Below are 20,105 nucleotides of genomic sequence, written 5' to 3'. Positions count from 1 at the left end.
AATCTGATTTCTAACTGACTGTGGATGCCCACCTGCCTGGCAGGGTAAAATCCACACAAAGCCAAGGAAACACACCATTGGATTTAATTTAAAAACACATTTTTGAACTGACAAGTAATCCTCACACTAGTGAGCCTATTTAATTATTTTTAAACATTTTTAAAGTTGCTTTAGCAGCAACCAAAGACCACAGGTTTAGGAGATAAGAAAAAGAGATGATGCTTCACATGTGCAGGTCACACATACCATGGTTCCTGACAGCCAGGACTAAACTGAATGCAGTGAAGCAAATGAAAAGGACTTCTCTGTCTCAGCAACATCCTTATCAGCACAGATGCCAACATCCCACTCAGAACAAGGCAGAGGTGGTGCTTGGATGCATTTCTCTGATACCAGGTATCTGCTGGGGTTGCCACACTGGGAGGTGTTCCCTGTGGCACTGGTGTGGCCAGTCAGCTCCTCCGTGGGGGTGAGATCTCCTTCTCCAAACCTGTTCTTCAGGTCAGGTTTACAAAACATCTTCCCACCCCTTTGATGCTGACAACAACAGCTCCCTTGCTACCCTACCATGGCAGGTTGTGTACTTCATTTCCTGGCATAAATCTTTCAAAGCAACGAATCTTCTCTACACCTTTGGTTAGACAAGAGACCAGGGCTCTCATGCAGGACTTTGTAAAATGCTTTATCAACCTTCCCCAGCCCCAGCAGTGAGGTTTCAATGGGCTGTGCCCCAAAACTCCTGACAGTGATCACACACCTCCTTCCATGCATGGATGCCAATGGTAGCTGTTCATTGTGACAGTTGCTCTTCTGTGGAAAAGAGTAAGAACCAATCACTTCTGCTCTTTAAAGATAAAAACCTTTTAGCTATGCTCAAACTGCTCCATTGCCTGGGATTTCTCTTACTGCCAGAGTTTTCAATACCAGCTTTGCTCTTTATCCAGGTCATGCTGAGATCTCTTCTCCTATGCACTCACTCCTGAAGTGCTCCTAGATAATTTGCTGCAGTGAAATTTCCTGTCAAGGAACACTTACATTTTACTGCCTGATTTACTCCTCATGACTGCCTCAGAAATGGGAAGTTCTGGTTTCCTTCCTCAAGCCAGTGGTACCCTCAGACTGGCCCTGGCTGAACACCCCTTCTCAGGAATCACCTCTCCCTTTCCTAGGTATTTCTCCATACTTAGATAATTTCCCAAAATGATCTAAAACTGCCACAGACTGAAACTTCATCAACTTTGTGTTGATGAAAGCATTATATGAAATCTTGAATACGTCATGATACTGGTGAGATCCAGCATAATGAAAATGCAAAATTATCAGCAACATAATAATGAGAGAGTGTTCCAACACACCATGACCAGGTGCTCTTGTGGGTTTTGTTGGTTCTCATCACAGCCAATGAGATCTGGGCATCCACAGGCACTTGGAGCCTGCGTGTGCAGCTCTCCAGCTCAGACCTCACTAACACAGACTGGCAATGACCTACTCAGGCAGCACCTGAGCCTGCCCAAATATAAACCTGCATGAACATCAGGTTGCAAAGAGATTCAGGGACAGGCTTTTTCCAATCTGTCATCCCACACCCTCCCTTCAGGAGAGCCAGACCCACCCGCTGAATTACAAACAGCAGTCAAGAAGCACAAGGCCAAGCACTGCTGGCTCCAGCAGAAGGAAATGTAAGAACAAATGGAAAAACCCCACAGAGCACTTCAGAAGGATGTACTGCCTCCCCACCACTCATGACCCCGAGTCACTGTGGGACAGACACTGTGCAGTACAGAGCAGAAACTGGCACATCCCTAGGACACCCTGTCACTCTGGGAGTGGGATGGAGCCACAAGGCATCTTTAATCACCAGTGATCCCGCACACACTGTCCACTGCCCATGAGCCACTCACTGCATTGCAGCTGGCTGCTCTCATTGACTGCTGCTCCTCGTGGCTGCTGGGCTTGGTTCAACAAACTCAGCTCCAGGCTTAAAATTATCGTTACTCAAAACTACATCCGATATCCCAACATTTGCTTAACTTCCCATGTTAAAGCAAGCCTTCTGTAATGTGAACCCCAGGCGCTGTACCTCGCTCGTTCCCTGACAAAGCAGCTTCCAGCGTGGGTCTGCAGCGGCAGCACAGGCCCATGGATGCACCGTGCCCAAGGGGGATCCTCTGCTGGATTCCTCTCCTCAGGCTCATCCTGCTGTAGCCAGGGTCAGCGGGGTGTGAGGGGTGTGAGTTCCCATCTCCTGCCCAGCAGGGACAGGCTCAGTACAGCCGGAGGTGAGGGAGCACATCCCGTGTCAGGCTCCCTCGGGCCCCCGGCATGCAGGAGCCCCTCAGCCCGGCCCTGCACCCCGAGCTGCGGGAAGGGCTGAGGGCAGTGCCCTGACACAGCTGGGGAAACGCTGAGCACGTCAAAGCTCCAGGCAAAGAGCAGCGCCAGCCCCAAGCGTGCTGCTCTGCACCCGGAGCAGGCTACGAAAACAATAAACCAAAATTTAAAACACCAGGACAAGGGCAGGGTGTCCGTTTGGGGACGGAGCTGGAAGAGCAATCTCCAAGGCGCCAGCTGCCCTTAGCGGATCACAAGCAGCCCCGTTTGGAAGCGCGGAGCCCTCCGAGCGCTGGGATTTTCCTGCCTGCAGAGGTCAGCGCTCCCCGGAACGCCCGCGGCCCGCGGCGCCGGCTCCGGGGACAAGGTCCCCGCACAGGGCTCGGGAGCCGCGGCCCAGGCAGGAGGCAGCAGCCGGACGGCTCCACGGAGGACGCGTGAGACGAGGTACGTGGGGGACTGCACTTGCACGGAGAGAAAGGAATCGCATTTTCCTCCCGCAGGCGCACGGAAGCTGAGGCCGAGGCGGCTCCGGGGCCCAGCCCCGCGTTCCCCGTGACGGCTCCACGGCAGCGCCCGGTCACCCCGGCCGTGGGTGCCCGCCGCGCCGCCCCGGGGCTTTTCTCTCTGCAGCAAGACACCTTGGACTAAAGACCTGAATATCAGAAAAAGCAGGAATTAATAACACATTTGCAGTGTTTTCCAGAGTTTGTATTTGTTAAAGTAATCTGATGCTTGGAAGGGCAGCAGCCTCTTCAGAGGAAAAATCTGATTTGTTTTCTACTCACTACGGCTTTGTTTTTACTAGTGTCCTGCGACCAGTCCCACTAACATGGAGTTAGGGGTTGAGCCCCAAGGACAGAGGCAGCACAGGCAGGGCCCCCAGTGCCTGTGAGCCCTGGGCCAGAAACTCCCATAAACATTAACACATAGCAGTGGGATATTGCAGCATTAACTTTTCATAGAATACTGGGGACAGACTGGGAAAAGAGAAATATTTATGTTTTAAAATATGTCATAAAACCTGCAATTTGAGTTCCTGGAAGTGCCATAAATCTCCACTGTCTATTGCAATGAGGAGTGCCTAAATATTCACACAACCCTTGTGCAGGTGCAACATCTTGGCCAACCTACCAAAACCATACTCGCTGTGCCAACGCCTCCATCAGGCATCCAGTGACACAGGTGCCAGTGCCAGAGGAGCCCTGTCCCTTTGCAGAGCAGCGCAGGCTCTGGGATGGCTCTGCTGGAGACCAGCAAGCATTGTCAGGGCTCAGTGCTCGGCAGCGTGAACCCCGACCTCGGCGGCGAGCGGCAGACAGCCTCCTTCAGCGTGGAGAGGCTCACGGCCCTGCTGGACGGCGGCGTGGAGCAGACACAGATACGGAGGGCAGTGGGTGAGTGACCCTTAGACAAGGCCCTGCTGGGGGCTGGCACAGGCCATGCCTGTGTCCTGCTGCTCTGCTGCTCCATTGCAGCACAGTGGGGTTTGTGCTCCTGGGCATTTGCTTATCCCCCATCTCTTTAAAAAGTGAGAGTGTGGAGCTGGAGTCTTCTCTTCATGTAAATCAATACGACTCCTCCGCAGCCACTCCTGCTGTCTGAAGCTTTTCCTCCTCCCTGCTCCCATCCCCTGTCTCTGGCAAGGCTGGTTAAACTGGAATACAAGAACTGAGGGTCAAGGATCCATGTGTGAGGGCAATGTGTGCAGGGGCTGGTGCTGCTGTGCAGAAATGCACCTCACGTGTGAACCACAGCCAGATCTCATCCTTGGCACGTCGGGCTCATCCAGGTGGGGAATTTTGTGCGTGGGTTGGCTCAACCAGGCTGAGCTGCTCTCAGTCGTGATGGGTGTGCCAAAAAATTACTGTTGCTCAGAAGAAATAGAGGGAAAAAACTCTCACTGTTGTCTCTGTAACTGCATCCATATTATACACTTACCAGAGGGAAAACAGCACAACCACTGGGATTGCCCTCTTCACAGTGCCACTGGAGTTCATAACCTTCCATATGAATAGACTCAAGGTTTTAAGGCAAAATGGACAAGGGGAGTGTTCAAACTGACACAGAAATAGTGACCATGAGTTGTTGTGTAACAGTGCAATGGGCTGGTAACATCCCGAGCAGGATACCCAGCAGGCTCCAGCCATAATCCACCCTCTGGCTAATGCAACTCACCACAGCCTGGGCAAAATGCAGCTCACCACAGCCCTTACTGCTCTCACAGCAGTTGGAGGCCGAGGGATCCTTGGCATCTTCTGCCAGAAGTCACCTCTCCCACCCTGACCAGGGGAGGATGCCTTACCCTGCAGGGTCACCATTTCCACTGAGCCACCATTTCCCTCTGCCAGGCCCACTCAGTTCCCCTTGTGCTTCCCCAAACCCACTGCTTTTCAGAGTTAGCTGTGACTAACTCTGGGAGCCAGAACTGGCAAAACAAAACCTGCCTGCAAGCACCCTGAAAATCATAGCATCAGCATCCATGAGTCCAGTCCTGCCTGCTCTTCCCAAACGTGGCTTGAGGCGCTGCCTCCACTTCCCCAGCCCCAGGAGAACCAACTGTTCTGTGTTGCTTTGCAGTGGAAGCTATCGAATCTGACCCTGTGTTTAGCAGAGAAAATCAGTATTTCCAGACCCAGAATGAGAGGTACGAAGCAGCAGTCAGGAAGGCTGTTCATCTCCAGAAAAAGATGCATGAGATGGGATGGACTGAGAATGGACCTGAATATAAGTACATTTACAGGTGATTTCATTTTTTTTTTCTATGTACAACTAATTTTTTGTTAAAGAATCAGCTTTAGTAAAGGCTGTGAAAGGCTAACAGCTGACAGATTAGGTTTGGATAAAAATGTGCTGCAGGTTTTTACTTCAGCATCACACTTAGGAAAAGGGAAAATGGTGGTATATGACTGGGAACTTCTCAGAGAGCAGCACATGGGTACAGTGTGATAGATCAAGCAGTTCACAACCACAACATGAGATTTCCACTTCAACAATCTCATTACTTGTGCTGCAGCTCTCATTTCACCCCTTAGACATTCTTAAATGTATAACCAGAATTGGAAGTGGTGCTGTTTCAGTTACATTACTGACTTCTAAATAAATTAAAGATTACATTTTGTGTATCTAGAAAACACATATTTTATTAAAGAAAAAAAAAGGAAAAAAACCTCAGATTGTAGGTAAATGAGAATAAAGTACTTTCATAGTCCTTTCCTTTAAAAGTTTTCTTAACACTTTGTGTGGGGTTGAGCTCCACATTTCCATTGCTTGCCCCTCCTTTCCCCTTTGCTCAGTCAGTTCCTGGCTGGCTGTTGCCCAGGGCACGCTGTCTGCTTGGTGGGGTCACATTCCCAGTAGGAAGGTGCAAGTTCAGAAGTGTCACTCTGAAGGGCAATGCCTGTCCCTTACACAGCACTGCTGACACTCAGAGCCATTTTTTGGCATTTCATAGACTCACAGCACAGTTAGGGTTGGAAAGGACATTTAAAGGTCATCTAGTCCATCTAGCCTTGTGCAGTGAGCAATGACATCTTCAGCTAGATCAGGTTGCTCAGAGCCCTGTTCAGCCTGACCTGGAATGTTTACAGGGAGGGGGCATCCACCAGCTCTCTGGGCAACCTGTGCCACTGTTTCACGATGATCATTGAAAATGAGCTCTTCATTATGTCTAGTCCAAATCTACCTTCTTTTAGTTTAAAACCATCACCCCTTGCCCTGTGGTAGCAGGCCCTGCTAAAAAGTTGACCCCATCATATGAAAGATGATCATTTTTTATGCTGAGCTCTTCACCACTTACAGCAAGCAGAACTAATGAAGGGGGAAATGTGCCATCAAGAGCTCTTGGACCTGATCATTATATTCCCATTAAAAAGCAGCTCTCCACTGCTCCCTCAGAACAAAAAACATCCCACCCAGATGTGCTTTTATCAGGCCCCCTGATGCCAAAGGCTGTGTCAGGACCAGCCCTGTGCTGTCCCATTTGCTGGATGAGGAGCAGAGCTGTCTGGCAGGGCAAGCCCTTGCCTCATGGAACTCCAGGTGAGCACCAAGCTCTTATGACAGAACTCTGGCTCCCAGTGCCAGGCACAGTGAATCACTCATACAATTTAAAATCCAGCTTTTCAAATCACAGTAAAGGAACATTATTTCTGGCCATGCTGCCAAGGATTCATTAAGTCATTTTCTGTTAATCAAAGCAATTTTCCTTTAACTTCTTTGTTCATATTTCCCCCCCACACTGTTTCAGCATGATTAATTCTCTCTCAGGGCCAGTATAAAAGAAAGGTCAGAGTCATTTGTTAACAACAGAAGGTATCTATGTGAAAGGAGATGCTCTCTAGAGCACTGCAGTAAAGCAATGTGCTAATAGCCACTCAGCTGCTGAGAACAGCACAGGCCTGTACATGTACCTATATCTGTGAGGTAATTCAACCATGTTCTGAGGAATCCCAGGAAGAGGGATATAGTTATATTCCTCATGTTTTCTTATTATTTCTCACACACTAAAAAAGCTTAAATAAATTTCTCATTTGTACCATGGAAATCACTGTACCCAAGTTCCCATACACAGTTTCTGGAATAGTGCTTTTTAGGATGTGTGCAGATGGTGAAGGACCAGGGGTTACTTGGATGTATTTTCATTTTTCTACAAGAAAATAACATCTGAATTCAGGAAAAATCTCCATGAACCCCAGTATTGTTCACTGACAGCAAACAAACAGCAAAAAGCACAGCAACAAACCCAACATACCCTGGTATTTCTCCAGAATGGGAATGGGAAGGTTCAGGAGATCCAGGTCCCAGATACCTACAAGTGTAATTCAGTATAATATGTCTCACAGTAAACTGCTAGGGTTTGAGGTTTTTCAAGTAGGGTGCTGTTTTGTTCTTTCTTTTTAGTTCAGCTTCAAAATCTGACTTAAATAATCAAGAAAAAAATCCTCTGAAGTAAAATAAAAATATAAATGCTCACAGAGCTGGGTTGTGCTTTTAGCTCAGCATCTGCTACTCAGAACAGATAATTCCTCCAAGACCAAGTGAAAAGAGCAAGCGACACATATGCAAACTCTGTTATGAAAGAGACAAAAGCAGCTTGGAAGGGCACTTTTGTGGGCACCTGCAACACTGTGCTGATGCTGGGTGCTGGGCAAGGTATGACAAGGCAGAAATCAAAAGGCAGCAGGTGGTACTGTCTGGTGACCGCTGCAGTGCCACTGCCTCATTCATCACATGCCTGTAACTTCATCCCCTGAAAAACTGCCCTTGTGCCTTCTCTGCAGGGCACTGTCAGGAGATGTCGCGTTCCTCCTTCACCGCGTCTTCATGAGAAGCATTTCAGTGCTGGGCTCGGACAGACAGATTGCCAAGTGGATTCCTCTTGCCACCCAGCACAAGCTCATTGGGAGCTACGCCCAGACTGAACTGGGACATGGTAAGGCTGCAGGGAAAACAGCTTTTCTCTATGACACAAGCCTGCAGCCCAGATTCCCATGGGAATTTGACTCCACACTGTCCATCCTTTCCTGGGACGGGGGTGGTTGGGTTCATGTTCATGGTTCTCATCAGAAGGGTAACCACAAAACCCTGATAATACCCACAGCCAGCTTCCAGGGATCCTTTGCTCTCTCCATCCCCGTGATGTACCAGGAAATAGATAAATAGATAGATACTTTTTAAATTTCTTTTTTTAAAGGCACTTATCTTCAGGGTTTGGAAACAACAGCAGTTTTTGATACTGCTACTCAGGAGTTTATACTGAACACACCAAAGATCTCTGCCATGAAGTGGTGGCCTGGAGACAGTAAGTACCACACAAAATATCTTGGGTTTTGCCTCCTTCAGTTACTCCATCTGCCCTGGTTAAGTTTGTGTTTGAGGGTCCAGGTGCTAGCAATAAAAGATACATGGACAAGGAAGTAAGAGAAAGGAGGTTGTCCAAGTTCAAAGGCCACAAAGGAGCCACAATCATCTACAAAAACCTTTGTGCTGCAGGCTGAATGACTTCACTCAGGAAAGCTCTTGCCTCTGCAGGAATAAATATTCTCTTCTTTTTAAATAATACTCAGACAACCAAAAACTGCAGGGAGGTCATCAGCATAAAGGATTCAAGCCATCAGACAGTCTCAGCATAAAGGATTCAAGTGTGAAATTCTTTGCTCCCTTCAGGAAGGTATTTCACAGAAAATAACTGGAGTCACTGCAATAGCCACAGCATTTCCCACTCTCACTGCTACATTAGCTCAAACTGTTTATTTTTTCTCATACTGTTACAAAACTGTTAATCCAAGCCTCTTGGGCAGCAACAGAGGCAGAATGATGGTGCAACTTCTGAGAGCTAAGAGCAGGCTGATTGAGGTTGTGCTGACCCATACCTAAGACCCAACACATAACTAGTACTGACCTCTCTTAACTGTTTTCGTGCTGTACCTTGTCTTAAGGGAATGGGGCTGTTTCTCTTCTCACAGTGGGAAGATCAGCAACCCACACAGTGGTCTTTGCTCAGCTGTACATCCATGGGAAGTGCTATGGCATCCATCCCTTCATCGTGCAGATACGCAGCCTTCAGGACCATTCCCTCTGCCCAGGTAAATAACCCCAGACACTGCAGCACTTGTGCAGGTGCTCTGCCTATTTTGCCCTTAAATGTTTTCTAAAACACTGGGCCCAGGGTGAGTTATAATTGCCAAAATCAAGCCAAGAGAGATAGCCAAGGTGCCGTTATCATTAACCCCAACCTTTTGATCTGAAGGGAAATTTAACGTATCTTCAGCCATATCCAGACCAAGCCCTTGACATAAGCAGAAGCCTGGGCTGCTCTGAGCACCTCTGCATTAACACCTCAGTTCTGACCCCAGCCAGCACAGATCCATCTGTCAATGGATCATGGAAACAAACTACTACAAGGCATTCTAATGCCTGTTTCACCCCTCGGGCAAGATCACCCATGCTGGGGAAGAGGCAGAGCTCATCGTGCCCTTCTTTGGAAGTCCCCATCCTGACACAAAATGGGGAGGAAAAAGTTCAAGTGGAAGTAAGCAGGCTGTGTTTTCTCCTGCTGCAGGCATAACTGCAGGAGACATCGGTCCCAAAATGAATTTTGAGCACATTGATAACGGGTACCTCCTGCTGAAGAACGTGCGCGTCCCCAGGGAGAACATGCTGAGCAAGTTTTGTGAGGTACGTGTGGACTCACATCACAAACTTGCTGTCAGACTCTCATTCCACAGCCAGAGAGACAACAGGGACCTGTCTAAATTTGGGACAAAAATCTTCCTTTGAGTGTCAGCAAGTCTCTGAGGTTTTAGCAAGGGCAGAAGGTACCTGAATCCTAAATGAAAGTCAGCATCAAGAATTCCACATTCAGAAGCTGGGGATCATGGGGCAGGCAGAACCTACCTCTGCCACAAACAGTAAGAGTTTGTCTCTTCAAATGGATGTATTTCATCCATCATACATAAAAGCATTGTTTGCATTCAATGAAGGACTTTTATATCCATTTTATTCCATGCATAGCGATTACACGTCCACAACAGTACTGACTAAGGCAGCACCTGACAGCCTCTCTCTACCCTAGGTTCGACCAGACGGCACCTATGTCAGACAGGGGTCCCAGCAGATCAATTATTTCACAATGACGACGGTGCGCATTTCCCTCATTTCGGACGAGGTTCTGATTCCCCTCAAGAAGGCGTGCACCATCGCCATCCGCTACTCCGTGGTTCGCCGCCAGTCCAAGCTAAAGCCTGGGTAATGCCATGCATCCCACTGGGAAGGGAACTGTACCCTGTGTTCCCCCACACCAGTTTGTATTTCTTCTCTTCGTCTTATCTTTCAGCCCATCACTGGCTGATTTCCTGGCCCAGACAGGGCATGATAAACATGCTTCCCCATTATTTACACTAACGAGCTTCAGTCAAAGTACAAGAGAATGTTTACAGTTCTTTCCAAGATAAGTTTCATACTTTGAATAGGTCAGTGGCTCACACAGGCAACTTACTCTTTTGTAACTGGCCTTCCCCTGTAATCCCATAACTGAGCAGAATCCAGACAAAGTGGACAAGTTGCTGAATTGTTATTCCATAGTGCCCTACTAATGAATGTGACATTAAAATGCCTTCCAACATCCAGAAATCTAATATCCAAATTTTAAGCACTGAATTGTATTCAGTGTTGAATCCCCATTATTTTTAAAGAAATAAGTTAATTTGAATGCATTACAAAGACTTCCATTTAAATATCCTTTCAAAAGCAGAAAGATCCTCGTGAAAAAACATGGTTAGGTTCAAACACAAACCAAACAGAAGAGCACAGCAGCTGAACTATTGTAATGTCTAGTTCCATTGACAGAAGTCATAAATGTACCAACCACAGAAGTGATAAAGAACATCCAAAAACAGCTCAGAAAACTTTAAATAATTCAGACTCAAATATTTTTAGGGAAACATTTCTATGCACAGGGCCACAAAGATTCCATTTAAAAAGCCAAAGTTTATCAGGGTGCAGTGCCACTGCCTTTTCTGGAGCACCTAACAACTTGCTGTCCTTGAAGGCCTCACTCTCATCCTCTCCTGCAGTCCCTGTTCCCCTCTGCACTGACTGACCACACAGAGCTTTTTCTACACTGTTAGGCTTTTTTGGGGTTGTTTCTCCAACAACTCTGCAAGCTGGACAGATTTGCTGCCACACTGTCAGCTCAGTCTTGTGCACACACTGCTTCTTGGTAATGAAAAATGCCATTTTCATTCTGCAGCAGGTAAAGTAACCGTAGCTATGCCCATGTCCATACTTTCCCTGTTTCATCAGCTATCTTCCAACAGGGAACAAGAAGCAAAAATCCTTGACTACCAGACTCAGCAAGAGAAACTGCTGCCCCAGCTGGCAGCTGCCTATGCCTTTCATTTCACCAATGACTACCTGCAGGAGCTATTCGACAGGGGGTACAGAGAGATCCAGAGGAAGAACTTTGACATGCTGCCAGAGGTGAGCTGCAGCAGGATTAACTCATACAGAACTTCTGTTCCCTAAATGTTAAAGTATTTTAGGAAATTGGACAAGTATTCCTCTCACCACTAGAGAACTGGAGAAAGGGGAAGCACTAATTGCTCCAATGACGTGTCCCAGATCTGCAACCAGTCAGCAACAGCATTCACTGTACCACCCCAAACTTTTTGTTTTGGGAACCATTGCAGAGTGAAAAGTCCTTGAAAAGCATGTCCAGAACCTTGTTCCAAGTAGCTGGTGGCACAAAGTGTTATTACACAACTTCAGCTCCAGTGCGCACACACGAACATCTGAGCCAAAACCAAAAATGGGACTTTTTAAACAGAACAGAATACTTTGCAATTAGGTGCTTGAAATGAAAACACACTCTGAACAAAGGTGGCCAAAGCCAGAACTGGCTGAGAGAAACCCAAAAATGCATAAACTGACTACAGTGTGCCCAGCAGGAGCATGTACAGCATCCCAGAGAGACACCAAAGGTCAGGCTCAGGGAACTGGGTGCTACCAGCATTCAAAGGGGTACCTGACAGGGATTTCATGCCCAGATACTGCAGAAAATTAAAAAAGGAACTTACTCTGAGGATTCCATTGGTAATACTCTGCTTTTTTTCTCTCTTGTTTTTTAACAGCTCCATGCATTATCTTCAGGTTTTAAAGCCATGATCACTCAGCACTGCACGGCAGGAGTGGAGATCTGTCTCCGGGCCTGTGGGGGCCATGGCTACTCCCTGCTGAGTGGACTGCCTTCCTTGTATACCAAAATACTTGCCTCTTGTATTTATGAAGGGGAAAACACCATTTTGCTCCTGCAAACTGCCAGGTAACAATTCAAATGTGTTCATCTAAAAGCCTGCCCCCTCATTTATTCAGCCTTTACCACTTCTTCTCCAAAACCAGTAAAACCAGCTACTCCTTTCTCACAGCACCATCTAAAAATACAGCTCAGGATATAAACTATTCATGCCTTCAGTCTAACAAGCATGGAAGTGTGTGGGAACTGGATTATCTCTTCTATTTTTGGTTTGGGGACGTATGCAGGTGCTGTTCTGCATAACCTCATTTTCCTCTTTGCCTGGTAGCACAGGAAAGGTATTGCTGTCAAAGCTTTGTGGGTAATTTTTTAAGCAACCAATGTGACCATGGTGCCATGTAATGCAATATTGGTAAAGTGGGGTCATTCAGAGAAAGCAAAGTTGTTGGATACTGAAAGTGGCTGAGTCGTGCTCCAAGAACATCACTTTCCTTGAAACATGCAGACCTCATGATTATCAAGAGTAGATGAAATACTGGGTAAAGAAACTACAGCTGCTTGAACTTTTAATAATGTATGTTTTTACTAGAAGGAGAAAACCAGGGCACTTCCAAGGGTCAGAGCCACCACATAGCTCCGTGCTGCCATGCAGACATTTCTGCACTCATTACTGCTTTTTGCAAGATCAACAGCAAAGTCAAGAGAAATGCTGTAACCTTTTAATTCCAGACCTGGCCAGTCTAGCTCATAGCAGAGGTACCAAAAAACTAAGGGAGTGGGGAATGCTCCTTGTAAACTCTCTGCATGGGTCTCATGTGTTAACATAATGTGACTCTGTGTTGGGGATGACAGAGGGTAAGGCCAAATCACCATAAAAACTCCAGAGCACTGAGACTCAGGTTGCAAAGTTGATAATGTATCTAATCACTACACTGCTGAGACTGCCAATAGGCACAGCAAGTTTCTGCTGAAAAAATTATCATTATGGATTGCTGTACTATTTAATAAGGCAGACAACTCCCCCCGAGACCTGCCACAGATCAGGTTGCTGTGAGTAACATACAAAACAAAAGGTCATTACTTGTTCAAGTCCATTCTGGGCCACTGGATGGGTCACACCTTGCTGCTCCTCACCTGAGCCCACTTTACTTTTTGCATATCTGTTTGCTGCAAGGAGATCACCACCATACCCTGCTCTGACTGTTACCCTCTTCCCAGGTTCCTGATTAAGTGCTTCATGGCAGCCAGTGCTGGCCAGCCTGTGCCACCATCTGTCACTTATCTGGCTGCAGTGAAACATGGGAAGTGTCCAGCCAAGAACAAGTTGGATTTTCTCAGTCCAGATATTTACACTGAGGCCTATCAACACGTGGCAGTCAGGTCAGTACAGAGGATGGGAGACAGAATTTCTGTCTTTGACATCAGAAATGTGTTAAGAGCTCTGCTTCTTCCTTGCTGAAAAGGGAGGTAAAATAAAACAAGTTAAACTAGGATTGGTACCATCTGTTCCTGAAAAAGAAAAGGAAGGCTGCACAGGGTGAACAGCCATGTCAGATGTTCAGTATGAAGCTTTCACACTCAGAAGTTTTTAAGCCATGTGCTACAAACAACTACCTTTCACAGAGCTGGTGGCACTATTAAAGTAAATCCCAGACCACATCACTGAGTTGCCATCCAGTAAAATCTTTATTGGACCCTGAGCAATTCTATTAAAATCTTAACATTTCACATACCTGAGAAAGTGATGTTTGTTTTCAGTTTACACCACAGCAAGAACAGAGCCTCTCATTCTGTCTGTAGCCTTTTAACTACACACATTCAGCAACTCAACATAAATAAAAATTATATCATGAGTGGTCTCAGAATTATGTACACAATTATGGGCTGTATAGGTGCACCTCTGAAAATCAGGGGAAAAGACAACCCTGCTGTCATTGAAACCAGTATAAAAACCAGTGTAAAAACAGCCACTCTTCAAAAAGCTTCCTCAATGAGAACAGGATTTGAATTCCTGTGTAGAAAAGGAGAAACATAATGTGACAGCAGTCCAGTATTACTGTTTGTTTTGCAAACTCTCCTTACACACACATAACCCAAGAAAGGCTCAGCCAAACCCCTGGTAAACTACCCTGGAAGCTGAGAAGGCAGAAATCCTTCAGGACCAGGGTGGTCTGGGTTCTTCCCACAATTTATACTTAGATTTTGCATAATCTAAGTTCACTCATACTGAGTGTAGGTAACTCCAGATATCAGAAATGCCAGTTTGCACTTCAGTCACACATAGCTCCCGAGTGCAAATTCATGCATGTGGGATGCACATACAAGATGCTTTGTGCTTTTTCAATTTTCCAGGCTCACAAGCAGCACAGCAGCAAAACTACAGGACTTGATCCAGTCTGGAGTCAAAAAGCATGATGCATGGAACCAGTGCACAGTGCAGCTGGTGCAGGCTGCAAAGGTTAGCAAAATTTATCTGCTTATCTGATGTTTGTCTTTATGAAACAATATGCAGCAGAAATGGCATGATTAGCTTAAAGCCTCAGGGCTGTTTATTGTTTCCTGTTGGCATCTAAGAGACACCACAAACACTGTCACTGTGGTCTGCATGGTGGAAAAGTTGTATTAAGAAGCAATTCCTTATCTGAAAAATTTGCTGTCTGTATAGGCCAGGTAGAAAAAGACTAGGAGAAATGAAAGGGGGGGAAAAAATACATTCACAGTTATGCTGCCACTACTGGCAGAATCAGACCTCCCATGTCCTGCAACAAAACCCCACCATCTCCAGCCAACACTCATCTTTTTATAAGAATCCAGCATTTCTGGTGCCCAGAGGAGTCTTCCTAAAGCCACTCCACTGAAAGCTGGTGGAGTCACAGCAAAGGATGAAACATGCCTGGAACTTCTTCCATCTGCTGGAAAGACAACTGCAGGGAATAGAGTGAAAACCAGTGATAAGTGCAATGTTAACTACTGCTGAAAGATAAATCAGATTTATAAGAGATGCTTTCAGCTGAAATAGCATTGGGACAGCAGCATTTGTTCCCTAAAACAAGGGTGAATTAATACAGAATTAAGCAGAAAAGAGGGGAGAAAAGCCCTAAATATTAACGAAAACTGAATCTGTTGATAGTGCTGTATCTCCAAAACCAAAATTCCTTTAATATGCAATTAAGTGCAATTCCACTACAGTTATGGTGAAGGCCTTCCCTTCCTCCCGACTTACTTTAACATCATTAACTATTTCTGAAGAGCCTAACATAAGCAGAGGGCTGGCTGTGGTATCATCAGTGCTGCTGGTAGACTCTTCAGAAAACGGGATCTGGGCCCCCAAAGATTCTCAAGTATTTCAGGGACAGGAAAAGTCTCCAAACCTCTTGAATTTTCCCCATAACTTTAAAATTTTGATGTACTGCTGCTTTCTTGGGGCAGTTCTGTATTTACTTCTTATTCCATACCTTCCCTGGAGATTCACCCACACATCTGGCATGGCAGCTCTCTGAACTGACACCTGCCAGCTCTCAGCTGAGTTGCTCAGACACTGGGCAGACTCCACACAGGTTAATTGCTTGAGTGAATTGCTTGAGTGCCCACTCAGGGCCACTCAGCTTCTCAGGCAGGTTCTGCACTCCACACTGGCCTCCACCTCTGCTGCTTCACCGTGGCAGCAGGAAAGGCTGCAGTGCAGGTGTGCCATGCTTACACCTGCAGCTGGAAGGGAACTGAGCAGTGGGGGAGTGAACCCACACAGATCCCAGCACCAGCAACCATCCCCAGCAGTGTCAGTGTAGCCAGAGTCAGCCTAATTAATGCATCTCTCCACCTCTGCTAATATTCTATTGTGGGTCAGACATTCTACTGGTGTGTGACCCCAAAATTACACAAAAGTGGGAGGTAAATTTGGTTGTTCTTCTGTGACAATGGTGTTTCCAGAGCTGAAGCCTTGTAGACACTGATCCCAAAGTACCATGAGCCCAAGGCTTTCAACAGAAGTTTTCTCCTGTTGATGTACAACCAACATTCACTTAAAACACAAGCACATTCCAATGTGTTTCCTTCACATAAACTCTTTGGGATATTGATCAGAACTATTTAGAATAAATATCATCATGATTTCTGAAGCAGTTTTCTGGAGTTTACAAATACCATGGTGCTGACTGTTTACACATTCTGTCTTCTGCTGTCGCTGTAAGCCATGAATGTGAAAGGCCTGGTCACCCAGCAAACAAAGGATACAGACTGGAGAAGTGCCAGGGAAATGAAAAGGTTTTATATTCTTTGCAAGAACATTTGAGTCATTTGGCCTACTAAAGTGTTTGAGGTGCATTCACTGTTGATTGCATTTGTTTTCCAGGCTCACTGCCACTACATTGCAGTGAAAAACTTTGCAGGAAACTGTGGAAAAACTCGAGACCAAGGCTGGCATCCAGAAGATTATGAAACATCTCTGTGACCTCTTTGCACTACATGGGATCTTCTCAAACACAGGGGCCTTCCTGCATGATGGATACACATCTGCAGCTCAAATGGACATGGTCACAGCAGCCTACCTGGACCTCCTGGCTGTCATTCGGTGAGCTGCTTTGGCAGGACACACACAGCTCTCCAGTTTATCCCTGGGCTAGATATAAAAGGGTGCTGCTGTACCTATGGCAACATCTCCACAGTCAATTCATCTCATTCAGTGTTTATTTCCAGTGCCTGGCAGTACTAGAAATTGATTGAAACATCTACTCAGAGCTTGTTTTCGTGGCAAAACAGACCCCAGTGTCCTCTGCAATCTCTAAAGTTCTGTAACATAAAGTCTTAAATTATAAATGAAGAAGTCATGAACACTTTCTACCATCTGCAGTGGAGTGAAAGCAGGAAAATATGTAGTCAGAGCACACTGGCAGGAGGCAGCCACAGCAACCCATCACACATTGCAAAATCTGCTCAAGCCACAGCTAATACAGCCTCCTCTGTTGCCATGGCTGAGCTGCAACTGGTACCCAAACAATCCTGCCTACAGCTACTTCAGATGCATCTGCTCTACACCATTTATTACCAACTCTGTGAATTCTGAGTTAAGGTTTTCACTTACCACAACACTCACAGAGGCTTTTTGACAAAGGGTTCAGCTGTTTGTTTAGAACATAGTAACTTATGGTGCAGAGGAGTTGCTACTGTATCTAAAATTCTACCTAAACCACCTGGAGGGAAACAAGAACACACTATAAGCAACGGCTGAACAGGGCTGAGCCAGAACAGCAAGGGGTTTCAGAACTGATAACAGAATCTGAATTAATTGGTAAGTTTATCATACCATTTTCAGAAGCCTAACATGTTGTCTTTGGAATTCATTGCAATTTCTGTGTTAGTCCATGCCTTGTTAACAGGATTCAAGAATGGAGTATTTACATATTTACAGTTAGTAGAAAGGATATAACCACTCTCTGGTCTGTAGCAAAAACCCAGCCTTTCCCAAACCTTCAGACAGCTCTTCCCCAAAAGGAACTGGAAGATAGAAATGGTGACATTTCAGTAAACCGCTTTGCATCCCAGTACCTCAAGTGTGAGGTACAGCCAGCACAACTTTCTACACCCAGGATGATGGAAGGATGAGGAAAAAGAAACCATTGCCTGCTTAGGAAATGCTGCCTGTGCTCTGGCTCTCCATGCTGTCACACTGGCCCCTGGAAGTAGATGGGCCCTTGGATGGGTCAGGGTTGTTTTGCTGTTACAGATATGAATAGAAGAGCTCAGCACCTCATGATGAGATAGTGGAAATACTGAAAGGTGGATGAAGGTTGAAGATCAGCAAAGCAACTTCACATCAATCTAGTAGGAACCTTATTCCATTTTATAAGACACACAGACAGCATAAGAAAAATGAAAGAAAGACAAAAATCAAAAGAACTGGTAGAGACTACTGAGAAAAAAATCTTTACGTGAGTCCTGAATTAGGAATGGAGCCAGGGTGAAAACCCTGCAAATACCCATTCAGCAGTGCAGACAACCCAGGGCATTATTAGAACATAACAGAATCACAAAATTATTAGGGTTGAAAGGGACCTCTGGAGATCATGTAGTCCAATCTCCCTGCCAAGGCAGGGTCACCTAGAGATGTCTCTGAGGAATCCCAACAAACAGGATTTCCACCCCCCTGGTAAAGACAAGGAGGAAAACTGGCACAAGCTTTCCAGGAGACACCTGGAAACTGCCAAGCTTATCTTTGATTTATTTTCCCATCTTGCAAAGCAGCAGCCTGTCAGTAACAGGAATGTCACTCCTGTGCTCTGTAGGAAGGATGCTGTGCCATTGGTGGATGCTTTTGACTTCACAGACCAGAGCCTGAACTCTGCTCTGGGCAGCTACGACGGGCAGGTTTACCAGCGCCTCTACGAGTGGGCTCAGAAATCACCCACCAACCAGGTAGGGATGAACTACAGCCGGGCAACCTCCACAGCAGCCAGGGCAGAAACTGCTTCTCTTCTAACAAAAGCAATACAGATAAGAGACCAGAGCTTTTAATTCCTCTTTGTATCACATTGTACAGAATAAGCTAAAATAAAAGTCTGTTTACATATTATGGAACAGCAGTAAATGCACGGTATTTTCTATACACTAATGCTTTCTACTAGTGCAAAACTTGGGGTTTTAAATATGTTTAACCAGAAAGAGTATAAGTGTTAAACAATGCAATTTGATTCTTCATGGTCTTTAGCACTTTGCTTTCTCAATTCATTCATACTGTGGAGGAATGTAAAAATTTTGTGTGATGTAAATATGTATTGCTGTGTTTGAAAACTCATTTGGCCTTGAGTGAGATTTTTACTGTGGTAATGGGTATCCCTTTGAAATTCCACAGTTGAACACAAAATTTGCCTTCAGCAAACATTCAAGTCCAAGCATATTTTCTGAGGTTAAATAGTATGCTGTCCCCTTTGGGAGGAGTGTGGTGTGCTGGTTACGAAGGACAGCACATATTATAGGGAAAAAGATCTTGGACATAGTTGAAGCAGCTGCTGGTTTGTTGGTTGTTTTTTAAGTAGTGCAGCTTTATGTATTTCAGAGATTGTTCTTAAGAAAAAAAACCCAGCCTTTTCCTTCTTAATTGCTATTAATTTCCTTTCACATTCTCTTTCTGAACAGATGAGCCCAGCCTACGAGAGGTATTTGAAGCCACTTCTGCACAACACGCTATCGAAATTATGAAGAACATGTTCAAAGTGAAGGGGACACATTTCCTCCTGTTCTTTGTGCAGCAGTACATTTATGAAGCATCAGTAATGACTAATCAGAATTAATAATCAGTTGCTTACTTGCAGTTACAACAAGTATGAAAGATTCTCAGCCAGCCATTTGCAATTAGACAGATGCCGACAGCGCTGAGTGGTACCTGCTGCTGTGAGACAATCTAGTCAGAACGGTCCAGGGTTCACTGTTTTCTATCCTGAAGTGTCTTGACAGCATCAAAATTCTCATTTGACTTTCTTATTCTCTTTCTAAATCCACTATGTGATGACTGAGGAAAAAACAAAACCAACACCACACTGTGAACCCTGTCTCAGTGTGTTGTATCTATATAGTGCCTTCAGAAAACCCAAACCAACCAACTTTACTGAAAAATCCATGGTGAAATCACGATTGTTTGTTTTTAGGAACAAGTTGTTCTCTTTGATCAGAAACTGTATTAGAAAATGCATCTGTTTTGACAATTAAAATAGCTCTTGATTTGCTCAGTACTGGAATATTCCTGCCTAATGAAGATGCAGACAAAGCTGATGCCAGCTCCAGTCTGCAGAATTTACCTTCCCATTAATAGAGCTGCTCATTTCTATAAATCTTGAGCTCCAATAAAGTGTATTATTTGGAATACTGCTTCTCTAATTATTATACTTCATAATTATGGAAAGGGCAAGCTGATCCAGGCCAGTCATTAATTTGCTCATAAATTAAGTGTTGCAAAGAACATCTTGTGATTATAATTCAATGCCAGTTAACACAAATATTTCTTACCACGTGTTGCAAGAAAGAAACA

General features: G+C 45.4%; 1 protein-coding gene across 1 annotated transcript; it reads left to right on the top strand.

Annotated features, from left to right (window-relative positions):
- The first annotated feature begins 2,648 nt into the window (after nt 1–2,648).
- On the top strand, nt 2,649–19,940 carry ACOX2 (acyl-CoA oxidase 2). Its single transcript, XM_036390857.1, is given in 16 exon segments — nt 2,649–2,778; nt 3,443–3,728; nt 4,912–5,074; nt 7,614–7,765; nt 8,027–8,134; nt 8,799–8,918; nt 9,395–9,510; nt 9,908–10,080; nt 11,151–11,313; nt 11,964–12,154; nt 13,304–13,465; nt 14,438–14,543; nt 16,437–16,472; nt 16,474–16,655; nt 18,367–18,496; nt 19,217–19,940. Coding segments are annotated over 15 exon segments (2,025 nt in total). The 5' UTR covers nt 2,649–2,778; nt 3,443–3,568; the 3' UTR covers nt 19,280–19,940.
- Nucleotides 19,941–20,105: the final 165 nt, after the last annotated feature.

Source organism: Molothrus ater, chromosome 11 (assembly GCF_012460135.2).
Source record: "Molothrus ater isolate BHLD 08-10-18 breed brown headed cowbird chromosome 11, BPBGC_Mater_1.1, whole genome shotgun sequence".
Classification (NCBI taxonomy): Eukaryota; Metazoa; Chordata; class Aves; order Passeriformes; family Icteridae; genus Molothrus; species Molothrus ater.
Note: the sequence above shows the minus strand (reverse complement) of the source record. Positions and strands in the feature narration are given on the sequence as shown.